The following is a 14,685-nucleotide window of genomic DNA, read 5'->3' on the forward strand; positions in this document are numbered from 1 at the left end:
TTCTGACTGTACCCAATGCTTGTATAAATAAATAAATAAATATTAAAAAATGATAAAATAAATTAAAAAATAAAATAAATAAAATATCACAAAAACTGATACCACACTGGGTCTGGTGCGCCAGGAAATCAGAGTGAATAAGCATGGGCCTGGTGGAGCAGCCCACAGGATGGCGGGCGAGCGGGCGGGTGGGCAGCCCATCAGCTGTGAGCCAAGGTGATGACAGGTGACGCAGACATGTGCAGAGAGGCCTCAGGCTCGAGCAGGAGCTCTTGGGTATCAGCCTCCTGTTGGTTGGTGTGCTCAGATATTGCACTGGTATCCCCTGGGAGCAGCTGAGAGGAACTTGGGCCCCTAGGAACTGAGCGAGGGTTTACAGAAGGAACAGTGGACTGTGGAGCCTGAGAGAGCATATGGGGGCTGGTGCAGGGGGGAGCCTGAGAGACACTCATGAAACCAGAGGCAGAGGGTCCCCACAAAGAGGGGGAGTGATCGCTCTGAAGCTTGAGGGCAGCACATGACTGACAGAAGGGACCAGAATAACATGCTCACAACGTGCTGGTTGTGGAATTAGATAATCCTGACCTTGCCCCCCTGTTTCTTCAGGAGCAAGCTACCTGCATGGCAGTGTTTGGGGAGAATAATGGCCATACTCTTAGGAGGGCACAATGCCATAGATTTTTAGAGGTGAAATCAGAGCTGTAAATAAGAAACAACCTGTATCCAATGAAAGATGTGTCATGGAATCCTTTACTCTGTTTCTGAGTTTCAGGATGGTTCAGGAAAGGTGAGTCACCTAGGCTGGACAACCAGGGGAGATTTAGCTGAAAGATAATTATAATTACCTTCGGTGAATAATAATTAGATGTGGAAGTGCTATTATGTACAGTTGACATGATGCAATTGAATTGACTAACATCTGCTAAAACTGCATTTAAATCTACTGTGGACATTTTTCTTATTTTATTTTAAACTAGAGATGTATTCCCCTCTTAAACAGAATTACACTTAAGAATAGGATAAATATGGGACCTCCCCGGTGGTGCAGCGGGTTGAGCTCAGCACTGTGAAGCTATCTGCAGCCTCTGCAGTGTGGATTCGATTCCCAGCTGGTCAGGGAGAGATCCCCATGGTGAGGCAGACCTCTCCTGTCGCGCCTGCTGCTCCCCTCAGCAGTGCTTTCAGTCAGTCTGCCTGTTCTGCTCTCCACTCAGTCTCTGGTGAATTCTCTCACCCTCCCGCACCTCTGTCCTGTACCCCAGTTCTTGTGAAAATAAATAAATCTTTAAAAAAAAAAGAATAGGACAAATATTTTACATCACACATACAATTGAAAATTAGAGTTTGAGATAAAACATTTTAACAGTAAATGTGTGTGTGTTTATTCTGTTGCAGGAAGGTCTGCCAAGGTAAGTGCCCAATGAGAGATGCTCAAATATGGTAGAACAGGGAGGAAAACAAAAGCATTCACAGAACTGGTGCAAACTTGCTTTTTCACTGGGACTTTGGAGGGAGAAAGGAGAGGGTCTGGGAGGGACATGAGCCCAGAGGCCTATATTCTCCCATCACCTTTAGTGGTTCATTGGCTGGTGTGACTTGACAATTGCCATTGTATGAAAGCAAGAAGTGATCATATGAATTTATGACAGCAGCAAAGCCAGTATGATTTGGTCTCAATATTTTTCCCAGGCTGGGGTTCTTGATTGTGTGAATCAAACCTACACCCTGCCTCCCCTATCCAAGGGTATGGCAGCCTCCAGACAGAGACACTGCATTCCTCTGCTGCATTGCCAGGAAATCAGAAACTGTCTTTCTTATCTCTTTCGTATGTCCAGGACCTACAGTTCTGCTCATAGTGGGTGCTTAAGAAATAGCTTCTGAATCAATGAATTACTGACTGTTGAGTCCTGGATTGCGATGGGGGTGCTCCTGATGGAACCTGGGGCATCACCCCACTACTGAACTTTCACCTGTTGGGGTCCAGTTTCAGGGACAGCATCACAAGCTTCACAGCTGTGGCTTTCACTCCACTGTGCTGGTGTTGCAGGTTCAAGCTTCACTTTGGGTCCAGCACTATTTCTTCTCCCTCCTGGTGCACTCACTGACTGCAGGGATTGTGGCTACTTCAGCACTGAGAGCTTGAGACTGATAGGGGTTCTAAACCCCCAAATCTCAGTCTACAGTCTTGGTGGGTGACAGACTGGATTACTTCAAGGGCTGAGTCCAGCTTCTCTGGAAGCCGATGTGCATTTACAGTGTGGCCCAGCACTGCAGCCACGCTCCACATGGCAGCGCAGCTCAGCTCCTGCACTGTGTGCCTCTGGGTCACCAGCACACCCCACCCATGAGGCTGAGTGAGGTCTCACACTGCTGGGGTGACTGACCACCCAGAAGCTTTTCCATCCCGAATTTATTTTATGTTTTCACCATGGCCTTATACTGCTCCTATCCTTGGAGTCGCACTCTCCAAGAATTTCTCAGGTCTGGGGTGACAAGGTTTTCATTGTGATGTATCCAAATCTGGCAGATCTGAGGGAAAGGTGTGGACCTGAGTGAGTTACTCCTTGTCAGAGTATGTCTGGAAGCAAATTAACTGGGAGTCCTTTTTCCATTAAATCTCATGATTTTAAAAGTTCTGAGATCTGGATGCTAAAGTGAAATAGTTTGACATTTTCCAAGATCAAATTTCTTCTCATTGAGAACTGCCTTGTGCCTAGTTTTTTAGTATTTGCTGCTATGCAATCTCTGTTTCTTAATGGGATGCCGAAACTGCTCACAAAAAGTGAATTGTAGCTCCTGGTAGAGCCTGGGAGGCACCGTGAGAGGGGCATCTACTCACTTTCTTAGGACAGTTGCCCTGGTCCTGGTGGTGGCAGGACCTGCCCAATGCCCCCTCTCACCAGGGTCAACATCTAGTATAAAACAAAGCCAGACCCCTCCTCGTTCAGTGAGGGCCTAGTCCAGCATCCTGCACCCTTGGCAGGATGGCGATGGACGTGGGGGCAGACAGAGGACCAGTCACCAGTAACCAGGAAAGACAAAGTGAAGTAACACATGAGCACTGATGTAAATGAGGAAGAGAAGCTTTATTTTTCACAGTTGGGGTTAGGCACCCCAGTCACAGGCAAGGAAAGGGGGGAACTTTGAGATTCTAGACATCAGATAGATGGAGCCTCTTGGGACGACAGGGAAGCCTCCCTGGGACATCTGGCATAGCTGCAGAAACCAGGATGGAGTGTGTGGGAACAGCTGTGTCAGGCAGGGGCTTTGCCTAGCCCCTGGGATTCTGGTCTCCCCTGAAATGGCTCCTTTCAGCATCAGAAGTCCAGGTCAGCAGCAGCCCCCTGAGCCGCGGCCACAGCCAGAGCCCCCCGACTGCTGCCCACTAGCACCACAGGAGCCAGAGCTCTGGCGCCTGCACCCATGGGACCTGTGGGAGCTCAGGCAGCAGCCAGTCCCAGAGCTGGGGCCATGGCAGCCCCCGGAGCTGAGCGCACAGCCCGAGGAGGCCGGAGGCAAGCACTGCGCTGGGCTCTTGGGGGGGCACTTGGGTGTGGGACACTTGGGTGTAGGGCACTTGGGAGGGGGCTGGCACTGCTGCTGGTTCTGCTGGCAGGACATCGTGGCGGGAGGAGGATGAGCCTGGACAAAAGAAAAATGCCTGTCAGTTCAGATCCACAATCCGATTATCTCCTCACTCTTGGTTTCCTGGACCAGCTGCTTTCTGACCAAGGGATGAGGAGGTACTGGGACATGCAAGATGCCTCCCCCTGTGCTCTCCACCCAGGACCTGAGGCTGCCAAGCTACTTGGGGATACAGGATTTTTTCCCGGGGGAGACACACAGAAGATGCACCCACAGGGAGAGCTTCTGAGGGACGACGTCCCAGGAACATGTGTGGACAAGAAGAGAATGAGCAGGGGAGGGAATCGTGTGTTCCCATGGCTTATGCCGGTCACAGAATTCCTGTCACTCCTTCCTGGCCTCCCTTGCCCCATTGTTTCCTTCTCTGTGTCCTCATCGCCAGGATTTCCCTCCAGACCCCTCTGTCTCCCTCCTCTTTAGTTCCAGTCCAGCATCTCAACTGGAGTCTCAACCTTGCTGGGCACTCACCAGGTGCAGAGGAGGCAGGAGAGGCTGTTCCCGAGGAGGCTGTGCATGGGGAGCCCAGGGCAGGAGCACTTTTATCCTGCGCAGGGTGTGATGCAGGGCCGGAGCACACGGCTGCTTTCTCATGCAGGGAGGGGACCGCCTGGCACCCTCCCAGGAGGGTGCAAGTCCCTTACCTGGCACTTGCATAATGTCCAGCTAGGTAGGTTCAAGGAGGAAGCATGACTGTCCACATAGCCCCACCCCTACCCCCAGGTGCAGGGAGCCTGACCTGCCATCCTCCTTCTTCCTTTCTGCTTTCTGCTTGCATGCCTCCTGCAGACTCTCTCTAGTGCTTTTCTTGGAACAGGTTTGACAAGGAAAGAATTGTGTTGTTGTTTTTGGTTTTTTATGTTTGCTTTTTATTATTTCTCTGAGCTGTTGGTTTTACTGAGTTTTTAGCCTGAGGGTTTTTCATTTTCCTTCCATTTATCTATATATTTAATAAGACAATAGCTTTTGGGCCTCCCCGGTGGCGCAGTGGTTGAGCGCTGGGTTGGGAAGCTGCCCGCAGCCTCTGCAGCACCGGTTCGATCCCCGGCCACTGGCGAGGGTCCCACATGGCGCGCAGACCTCTCCTGCTGCCCACTGCTCCCCTCAGCAGTGTACTTTGTCGGTCTGCCTGTTCTGTTCCCCACTCTGTCTCTGGTGAATCCTCTCACCCTCCCGCGCTTCTGACTATACCCAGTGCTTGTATAAATAAATAAATAAATAAATATTTAAAAAAAGACAATAACTTTTGTCTAGCACATTGTTTTCAGTGGAAGTTTTTTCTTTTTTTATCAAATATTGTTGATTTGGTGTTTGTTTACATGACATATCATTTCGGAGGTACAGCTTCACACAAGACATGTGCACAGGCTTTTTTTCACCGCCCTCCTGAGCTCCTGTGCATACACATTGTCAGGGATTCCCTGCTAGCCTCTCACCCCACGCCCCTGTAACCACCATATTTTTTGCAGTCTGAGAGTTATCCTTTTGTGTTTTGCCTGTTTTGTGGGTTTTGTTGTTGTTGTTGTTTGTCTTTCATATTCTACAAATGTGTCAAACTATGCAGTAATTGTCTTTCATTTTCTGACTTATTTCACTCAGTATACTCACCTCAAGTTCCATCCATATTGTCACAAAAGACACAATTTCATCTTTTTTTTTAATAGTTGTGTAGTATGCCACTGAGTATATCAATAACAATTTCTTGAGTATATCACAGCAGACTCACAGACAAATGAATAAATCATAAGATAAATTCTTGTGGTAAACATAATGTGCACAGTGTCTCCAGCCTACCCCAGTGGCCAAGGCCTTCAAAGTAATCCATGAGCTTCCAGAGCTCCTGGCAGTGAGTTGTGTGGACAGTGGATTGGGCCTGGGGCAAGAATCTTCTGTGGAGGAAGTGCGACCCCTCTCATGATTATTGGCACCTGGGAATGACAGGGAGCTTGGGGCATGAGATGAGCAGAGCCAAATTAGGTTTTGATAGCAATTAAATATATTGAACAGTTGACCATCTACAGGGCTTTTTTTTAATGGATTTGTATAAATTAAAACCTATTGAATATTTGAATTGATTGAATCATGCTAGAGTCAAAGGAAAATACAGTCATAGTTACAAACTTCAATAATCCATACATAATGTATTAATTTTGCTATTACCTTTGATATCATGGACTTCTATTGTCTTATGGAGAAAAATGTTCACGGTCTGTTGTTTGTTGGCAAAAAGCAGATGAGAAAACAGTACACACAGTTGACTAAGTGATATCTCAAATGAAGCCCTTTTTTTAATTAACATTTTATTTTTTAATTAATATTTTATTTTATATAATTCTTACATCACTTTTCATTTTTGCACAATGTATGCATTATTATTTTGGTTATAATCCCCATTCAATTGCACCCCCCAGCCCTTTTTATAGGGGTTGGTGTTGTGGTATCATTTTAAAGGGTCAAAACTCAAACATCCCCCCCTTCTTTGCTCAGCAGACAAGAATGGGAGGTTTGAATAGATAACGGGGACCAAATTTTTGCCATGGAAACCATATCATAAAACCTTGGGAGGCTTGAAAAGATAAGGGGAACCAACCCACAAAACTTACATATGATCAAAAAAGGTAGTGGGAACTTCAAGGAATGCAGAGCTAATCCTGACCCAACACCCCAGCAGATGTTAACCTACAAAAATGGGTGCCTTGTATCCTTGAAAATCCAGAAAAAGCAGGGTATAAAAATGAGGCTGAGGACCCCTCCCCAAGGCAAAACAACATTCCTACCTGGTCCACTGTTGCCTTCAGCATTATCCTCAATAAATGCAGCTTTTCTGCCCTCTAATCTGTCTCCAGCCTCTACCATGACGCTGGTTCATAATTTTCTTCTTTTTTTTAATATTTATTTATTTATGCATACAAGAACTGGGGTATGCGCCAGAGTTGTGGGGGGTGAGAGGATTCACCAGAGAGAGTGGGCAGCAGAACAGGTAGATCTAATGAAGTGCACTGTTGAGGGGAGCAGCGGGCGAGTCAGGAGAGGTCTGCTGTACCATGTGGGTTGCTCCCTGGCTGGCCGGAATCAAACTCCTGCTGCAGTGGCTGGCGACAGCTTGATAGCACTGTCTTTAACCCCTGTGCCACTGGTGAGGCACTTCTTATTAAAACTTTAGTTCAAATTCCAACCATCAAAACAGAGCACCAAATATCTTCAAGTTCTAGAAAAAGCCCTGGAGATCTAGAGCCAATCTAGATACTAACAAGAAACTGTAGAAGATCTGCTATTTACACCATTATAAAATAGAAAACGAAAAATGTCAGAATGGAGAATGATTTTCCTAGCAAAACGGTGTTGTTATCTCCTTGCTACTACCCCAAGGAAGGGCAGAAACACCTCACATGACAAAGTTCAAATTCAAGGTTTCCAGCACTGCTGCCCCCAGATCCCTGCTTAGGAGGGGCAGCAGGTACCAGTGGCCATGGATTGAACCCTGCAGAAAGGAAACTTAGCAGGGTCACAGAAGGGGAGGCCTTGGATATGCCCCCCATATCAGGGAACTCTGCTGTGGGCATATCTCTTGCAAAGCTGAGCTCTCACACCTTCAGCTCATCAGAGATTCCTCATTCTGTGTCTTTCACAAAGAACCCCTGGAAGCCTGCTGAGCAGGCAACAAGAACAAGTCAGATACATTTTCTGTCTTCCTTTGCCCTTTTCACTAGGACTGAAGATATCAGAAGCTACAGAAAAAAAAAAAAATGACCAGAAGGTGGTAGAGCAGGTGAAAGAGAAGAAAAATGTCTAACTACATCCCTGCACTGAATTCCCTGGAGGAGGGCAACTGATATTGAAGTAACTGACGCTGAAGTTTCAAACCGAAGTAAGAAAGATTCAAACCTTCTTTACTATCCTTGTAAAGTTATCAGGAATTCTCTTGGCATTTCAATTTCAACATGGTAGGAAAGAGAGAACTGTTGAGAGGACCAACTGGGGGATGGGCGTGAGCAGGCAAGACAGGAGAAAGAGAGGCAGGGGCAGGACAGACAAAATAAGCAGGGCCAGGTGTTAGGGGGTTAGTATCTGAAATGACTGTGAGGGATTTCTGCTGCTCCTTGTTGGTAAGGGTGGGCATGATTTCTTTTGTGTTTTCTGAACTTGGATTTGTGTGTCTTCCAGCAGAGCACTGGACTGCGTCTGGTGACTTGTCCTGGGAGAATTGTATTCTGGGGAGTGCAGCCAGGACGGGGAACACGGGAGGCAACTGGTATAGACTTAGGCCCAAGTTCAAAGATGAGGGTGTAGACCTTAGCAACTCATTTCCTGGGAGAGCTATGTGATTCTGGGCAGGGAATGAGAGCCAAGAGCCAATACAACTACAAAGCAAACACTTCTTAGAAGAGGAGTTGCTTTTAGTCAAATTGTGATACTGAAATAGGGAGGAGGCCTGTTCACCACAGTCCTTGAAGCAGGTTCATTTTCAGCCTGACCCACTGAGCTGTGGCTCATACTTCTGGGTGGTTCCTGGGGCTCCCCGGTGGCCCTGACGCAGTGGGGAGGGGAGGGGAGGCAACGTGGAGCAGGAGCAGGGTGGGCACAGAGGATGTGAGCTGGACCTGGACAGGAAGAGCCAGTGTGCTGCGCTGACAGGAGCTGTCAAACTGGTTTTTGTGATCATGAATACATTCCTTTGACGATTCCAAGGAATTACATGGAGACACTCAGTGACACTTTACTTAGGGAAAATAAAGGAATTGTGAAATCATCTTATGCTATCAGGCTGAAAAAAGACATCTTATACAGAGGTTATACATTACAGGAGGCACTCATATTTTATAAAAATTTGTCTTTTTTGAAAAAGAGAAAAGGAATCCAGACAGGCCAACCATTCTAAGGAGAGTCTTGGAGTAATTGAGACAATGCTATTGAGACATATCAGACTAAAGGGAAAATAAAAGTATATGATTATCTCAATAGATAAAAAAAAATCACTTGAAAAACAATGCAATATCAATTCAGCATAAAAACTTCCAGAAAACTAGGACTAGAAGGGAATACCATGAACCCAATAAAGAATATCTACAGAAGCCTTAGAGCTAATGTTACGATTATCAGAATGAGCACTTTCCTGCGAGGGGTTCTGGAGGAAGAACAGATTGAAAAATTACCCCTGGGCATTTGATTGGCTCAGTCTAAACATAAACCAAAGCATTTGCCTGGAGCTGAAGATAAGATGGTCAACCTCACAAATATTGCTGAAATACGCAGACTCCTGTATAATAAAGACTTGAACTGTACCTCATGCTATTTACAAAAATTAACTCAATATGGATAATCGACCAAAATATCAAACATAATGTAAAACTTCTACTGTCAAACATAAGAGAACATTTTTATGACACTGAATTATGCAAATTTTTACCTGTGACAATAAAAGGAGCAATTCAAGAAGAAAGCCTTATTAAGTTAGATTATATCAACATCAAAGTTTTCTTTTGTAAAGATACTGTTAGGAGAATGCAAAAAGAGAAATTCAGACTTAAAGAAAATCCCAGAAAAATAAATCAGCTTAAGGACTTATATTCAAAATATACTAAAAATACTCAGAATCAGTAATAAGAAAACAGAAAACCTGTTTTTAAAATGGGCCAAAGATTTTAACAGATTTCCAACAAAGAAATAAAGAAATAAGTGCATGAAAAGGCACTCATAATCATTTATCGCCACAGAAATGCAAATTAATAGCAACAATGCAAATTAATACCATCTGCACACTTTAGAATAGCTCAAATACAAAAAAACACTTTGATACTAGTTATTACGAGATGAGAGCGACAGGTCTCAATACTGCTGGTGGGAAGCAACATTATACAAGCCCATTCAGAAACGGTCAGTTAAATAAAAAAATGAAATGTACATTTAGCATTTGTCCAAGAAATCCTATTACAGAATTTTTCCCAGAGAAATAAAATATATGTTCACAGAAAAGTCTGTAAACCAATGTTTTGTAGTGGCTTCTTCATAACTGCGCTGACACATGTGTACAAAGAATGCTGGTTAGCAATAAAAAAGGAATGAACTACTAACACATGAAACAACAGAAATGAATTTTAGATGCCTTATTCTATGTGAAGGAAGCCAGACTTTAAATGCTACATATTACATGATTCACTTATAAGACATCCTGGAAAAGGCAAAATTACAAGCTCTTACAATAAGATCAGGTTTCAAAGACTGGTATGGGGGAGGAGCTGACTATGTAGGGTCATGAGGGAATATTTTGGGGTGTTGGAACTGTTCCATATCTTACTTATAAAGGTATTTACATGACCATTTATGTTAGTTGGAGATCATGAATGGTATATTTAAATGCTTGATTTTTCTTTATGTAAAACATAACTAAAGACACCTGACTTAAAATTCTAAAAAAAAAAAAATTGGGCCTCCCTGGTGGGCTAGGCATTAAGACTCAGCACTGTCACATCTAGGGCATGAATTTGATCCCCGGCCAGGGAGCTAACCCACATATGGCACAGCAGACCTCTCCTGTCTCACCTGCTGTTCCCCTCACCAGTGGATTTCAGTAGATTCCCCCTGTTCTGCTCCCCAATCTGTCTCTGGTGAATCTTCTCACTCCCATTCTTCTATGCAAAAGTAAATATTTTTTTTTTAAATGAAGAATGAAGGAAATGATTTTGGGGAATACATGTAAATGTGACTATATAAACACTATATACACACTCCTGTGTGTATATTACATGCATAGCCATCTATGTGTAGGTGTAAAGGGGGCAAAAAATTTTTAAATACAAGATTCAGGCCAGTGGTTAAATCAGAGGGACATCCAGTTGGCTGGGTGAGGGACAACTAAGTATGTAGGGATAATTTTTTGGCCATTTCCACTTATGTAATGGATATTTGTGTTAGTTATTGAAATAATAGATTGTTAGATGATAGTTGGATGGATCAATAATGGTTGCTGATACAAACATTGAGTAATCGATAGATAGGTAGGTAGGTAGATAGATAGAAAGACAGACAGACAGACAGATAGATAGATAATTAGTTAAGCAAGCCTTGCATGGACCAATGATGAAATTTATCACAAACCAAGGATTACTGGTAAACTAAATCTGTGAATCTGATATTGACACTAAGAAAAAGTAATGACATAGACTCCAAGAACAAATCCAAGAACAAATATCATCTTGGCACACACACCATTCCAGGCTTGTGGGTCTCATCTCCCCCTTTCATAGTGCCAGCCATAAGTTGAATGGGGTAGGGCCGGCCCTTCTTTGTTTGCTCACTTATTACACTAATAACTTGCTCAAAAGTCTCGCCCTGAAGGCAGACCTCAGATAAAGCACTTTCTGTTCCAGATCTAAAGTCCATGCTTCAGGTCATAAAACCCAATTTGGGGCCAGCCTGAGAGTATCTTCTCCAAGTATTATCCCAGAGTCCTCAGGATGCCCTGGCTGCTGAAACGTCCCACAGAGCCACACATATGGAGACCCCTATGCTCTGGGAGGGGTCAAGGAACTTCTGTCCTTCCAGGTTCACTGTGGATGCTGTTCTGAGAAGCAAAGGCAGGTAGGGGAGGCCCCCAGGGAGTGTGAAACTAAGGAGTTTCATTCAGCTCAATGACAGAAAGGAGAACATTGGCTATGTGTCCCCAAACACAGAGGGGGAAGCTCCCTGCTGACAGGCTCTGAAGTGCAGACATTGTTCACATCCAGAGCACAGCCCCACTCTAAACAGCATTGGGATGAAAAATGGCCTCTCTACTTATTTCTGGGAAACCACATTACCTGGAACAATCATTCCACAGCCAGGCTTAAACCTGAGACTGAATTCTCCTTGGTTCACCCAGTAACACCTCCACTGTGCCTTGGGGCTCAGTCAGCACAGATGCAAACACTGCTGGTGCCCTTCCTCTCTGCTACCTCCAAAGATCCCTGAAGGCAGACATGCCTCTAGTTCACTGCTGAAATCCAGCCCCGCAGCCCACTGCCTACCCCAGCTGGTGGGCGCATGCGCTTGCAGTGAGGAACTGTGGGAATGCACACCCTGAGTGAAACCGATTCCAGGAGATGAGAATGGCCAGGCAGCTGGGAAGGAAAGGCTGAGGAGAGGAGCTGTAGAATAATGGCTCCAGTGACGGTGATGGGGTGGGTCTGGGTGGGACTGGCGGGGCTCCCAGTACTCCCACAATCTCCATGGGCCCCATCCCTGCTTTGGGCCCCTTCAGCCCCACCATATGGTTGGGCGTGTTAAGGGACAATCCACAGAGCAAGCAAAAGGGCTAAACTTCCGAGGAACTTAGAGGACACAGAAACATGCTCCCTTCCCCCTGCCCACCAGACACCTCTTTCTCCATACTCAAGGCCATTCATGTTCCACAGGTATGGGGAAGATTTTGGAACCATTGATTCAAAATGAGAGAAGGGGGAAACTATAACCTTTACTATTAATTTGTTATCTAAAAACCAGCAGTTCCTGTAGACAAATCAGAAACATTGGCATTAATGGTGCTCATTGAGTTTTGTTTAATTCAGTTTAAATATGTGAATATTGAAGTTGCAATCATTTTTTTGGTATAGGTAAAGTAATATATTTTATTACAGTTCAGATAAAACTGATAGTCTATATCTGTAGCACTATAAGTAATTTGAATAAGGAATGTATTCAGTTTACATAAAGCTTAATACTTTTATGAGGGTCACACCATCAAGTGAGGTTTACGTACCATTGTCAACATCACAATTATCAACCATTTTTTGCAAACATTTAATGATCATAAGTTGCACAATTTGTCCTTGACTTTACCTTCACATGAACCATTTATTTTCATTGGTATCTACAGCATTAGAACAACAGCACATATACCTGTTAAATGGGTCCAGAGCTGGGCCTTGTTAGTCTCCATGGCCTCCTTTTCCTTCTTATTTAGTAGCAATTGTGAATCTTGTCACCTAAAAGTGACAAGTGCTGTCTCCACACAGACTCCTCTGCTGTTCCCCGTGTTGCAGCACGGGGACCACAAGTTTTTCTTAGGAACATTTCATCTTTAAACATGAACTTTCTCTACCTGCCACCCCTTAGCCCACACGTCACACTCACAGGATAAGAACGTTATCCAGCTGTCTCCCCCAGAGAGCATGTGAGACTCTATAACTCACTGGGACTTGCAGTACAATTTTAGGGGAGTGTGCCCTAAAAGCTGAAACCATAAACTTGAGCATTTCACAAGCACTTCTGTGATAGCACTTTATCATCAGAACATCTATATCTACTAGTCTGAGTGATGGGCCACGTAGGTGGTGAGACACTCAGGGAAGAACTGTGACACAGATCTCTAAATTGTTACTGTTGGGTGATGTGAAAGGGACAGATCTTGTGTCAGGGCTTGGAAATGAATGAATGAAACGAAGGAGCAGCAGCCTCCAAGGCCTATACAAGTGGGAAGTCATATGCAGTCATGGGACATCCTGGATCCGCCTGATTAGATCTTTAGCCTGGTGCTCAGGAAGACACTGGATGCAGGCATCAGGAAGTGTGTGGCCGGTCCCCTCCCTGCTTGAGAAAGCAACCACATGCTCAGGCCCTGCATCACACCCTGCTGAGGATAAAAGGGCTCCTGCCCTGGGCTCCCCATGCACAGCCTCCTCTGGAACAGCCTCTCCTGCCTCCTCTGTGCCCGGTGAGTGTCTACAGGGGTCACAGCCTCAGCTGGGAGTGCTGGGAAGACAGACTCAGACCTGGTTGGATCCAGCTGAAAGGGCCCCACAGGGGCAGCAGTGGGGAGGGTGTGCTGAGGAAGGACATGGAGGACCTGTCTGGGTCTGTGAACCCCCAAAGCCTCAGGTCCTCAGGGATCCTTCCCACTCCTGCTCTGAGCATGTTGTCAGGGTGCACAGGAGCCATCTGACACCGGGGAGCAGCTTTATGCACATGTATGTCTGTGTCCCGTGTTCCCATTTCTCTGCACAGATCCTGACTTAGAAAGCGGCCTGGTCGGGGGGATGTGCTTGACAAAACCCGCGAAGATGAGAACTTGATTGAGACATATTCTTTGTCTTTGTCCAGGCTCACCCTCCTCCCACCACGATGTCCTGCCAGCAGAACCAGCAGCAGTGCCAGCCCCCTCCCAAGTGCCCCGCCCCCAAATGCCCTGTCCCCAAGTGCCCCCCCAAGAGCCCAGCACAGTGCTTGCCTCTGGCCTCCTCGGGCTGTGGGCTCAGCTCCGGGGGCTGCCATGGCCCCAGCTCTGGGGCTGGCTGCTGCCTGAGTTCCCATGGGGGCCGCAGGTCCCATGGGTGCTGGCGCCAGAGCTCTGGCTCCTGTGGTGCTAGTGGGCAGCAGTCGGGGGGCTCTGGCTGTGGCTCTGGGGGCTGCTGCTGATCTGGAATCCTAATGTTGAGAGGAGCTATTTCAGAATCCCAGGGTGCAGGAAAAGCCCCTCCCTGATACAGCTTTATCCAGACATCCATCCTGGCATTTCCCCCTTTCATAACCCTGCCAATGATAGGAATGCCAATGGCCCACTCTGTGAAAAATAAATCTTCTCTTCCTCATTTCCATGAGTGTTTGGTTTCATTTCATTTTGCTCATCCTTGGTGGCTGGTGGCCTGGCCTGTGCCCCCTGTCTGCCCCCAGGCCCAGGGACACCCTGCCAAGGGTGCAGGATGCTGGACTAGCCCCTGACTGAACGAGGAGGGGTCTGGCTGTGTTTTATACTGGATGGTGACCCCGGAGGCGAGGGGGCATTGGGCGGGTCCTGCCACCACCAGCACCAGGGCGAGCGTCCTACGAAGGTGGGTGGGTGCCCCTCTCACAGTGCCTCCAGGGCTCAGCTTCTGGCATCCCATCAAGAAACAGAGACTACATAGTAACAAATAATCAAAAACTAGGCACAAGGCAAGTTTTTTTTTTTTAACTCTTTTTTTAAGATTTATTTATTTATGCATACAAGAGCTGGGGTACAGGCCAGAGATGGGGGGTGAGAGGATTCACCAGAGACAGAGTGGGAAATAGAACAGGCAGACTGACTGAAAT

General features: G+C 46.0%; 3 protein-coding genes across 3 annotated transcripts in view; 1 reads left to right on the forward strand and 2 right to left on the reverse strand.

Annotated features, from left to right (window-relative positions):
- The window catches only part of LOC311177947 (late cornified envelope protein 2A-like), a gene marked incomplete at both ends in the record, with an annotated part of 137,830 nt that overhangs the window by 70,361 nt on the left and 52,784 nt on the right, over positions 1-14,685 (reverse strand). The gene's annotated exons all lie outside the window — the stretch shown is intronic.
- LOC311177949 (late cornified envelope protein 3C-like) lies at positions 3,331-3,621 on the reverse strand (the record flags this gene model as incomplete). The annotated part of the gene is made up of 1 exon (XM_084244229.1): positions 3,331-3,621. One exon carries the CDS (start codon positions 3,619-3,621, stop codon positions 3,331-3,333), a length of 291 nt encoding a protein of 96 aa, XP_084100355.1.
- LOC311176352 (late cornified envelope protein 3C-like) lies at positions 13,738-14,031 on the forward strand (the record flags this gene model as incomplete). The annotated part of the gene is made up of 1 exon (XM_084241796.1): positions 13,738-14,031. The coding sequence occupies one exon, from the start codon at positions 13,738-13,740 to the stop codon at positions 14,029-14,031; it is 294 nt and encodes a 97-aa protein (XP_084097922.1).

Source organism: Talpa europaea (genome assembly GCF_964194135.1).
Source record: "Talpa europaea genome assembly, chromosome: 9".
In the NCBI taxonomy this organism is placed as follows: Eukaryota; Metazoa; Chordata; class Mammalia; order Eulipotyphla; family Talpidae; genus Talpa; species Talpa europaea.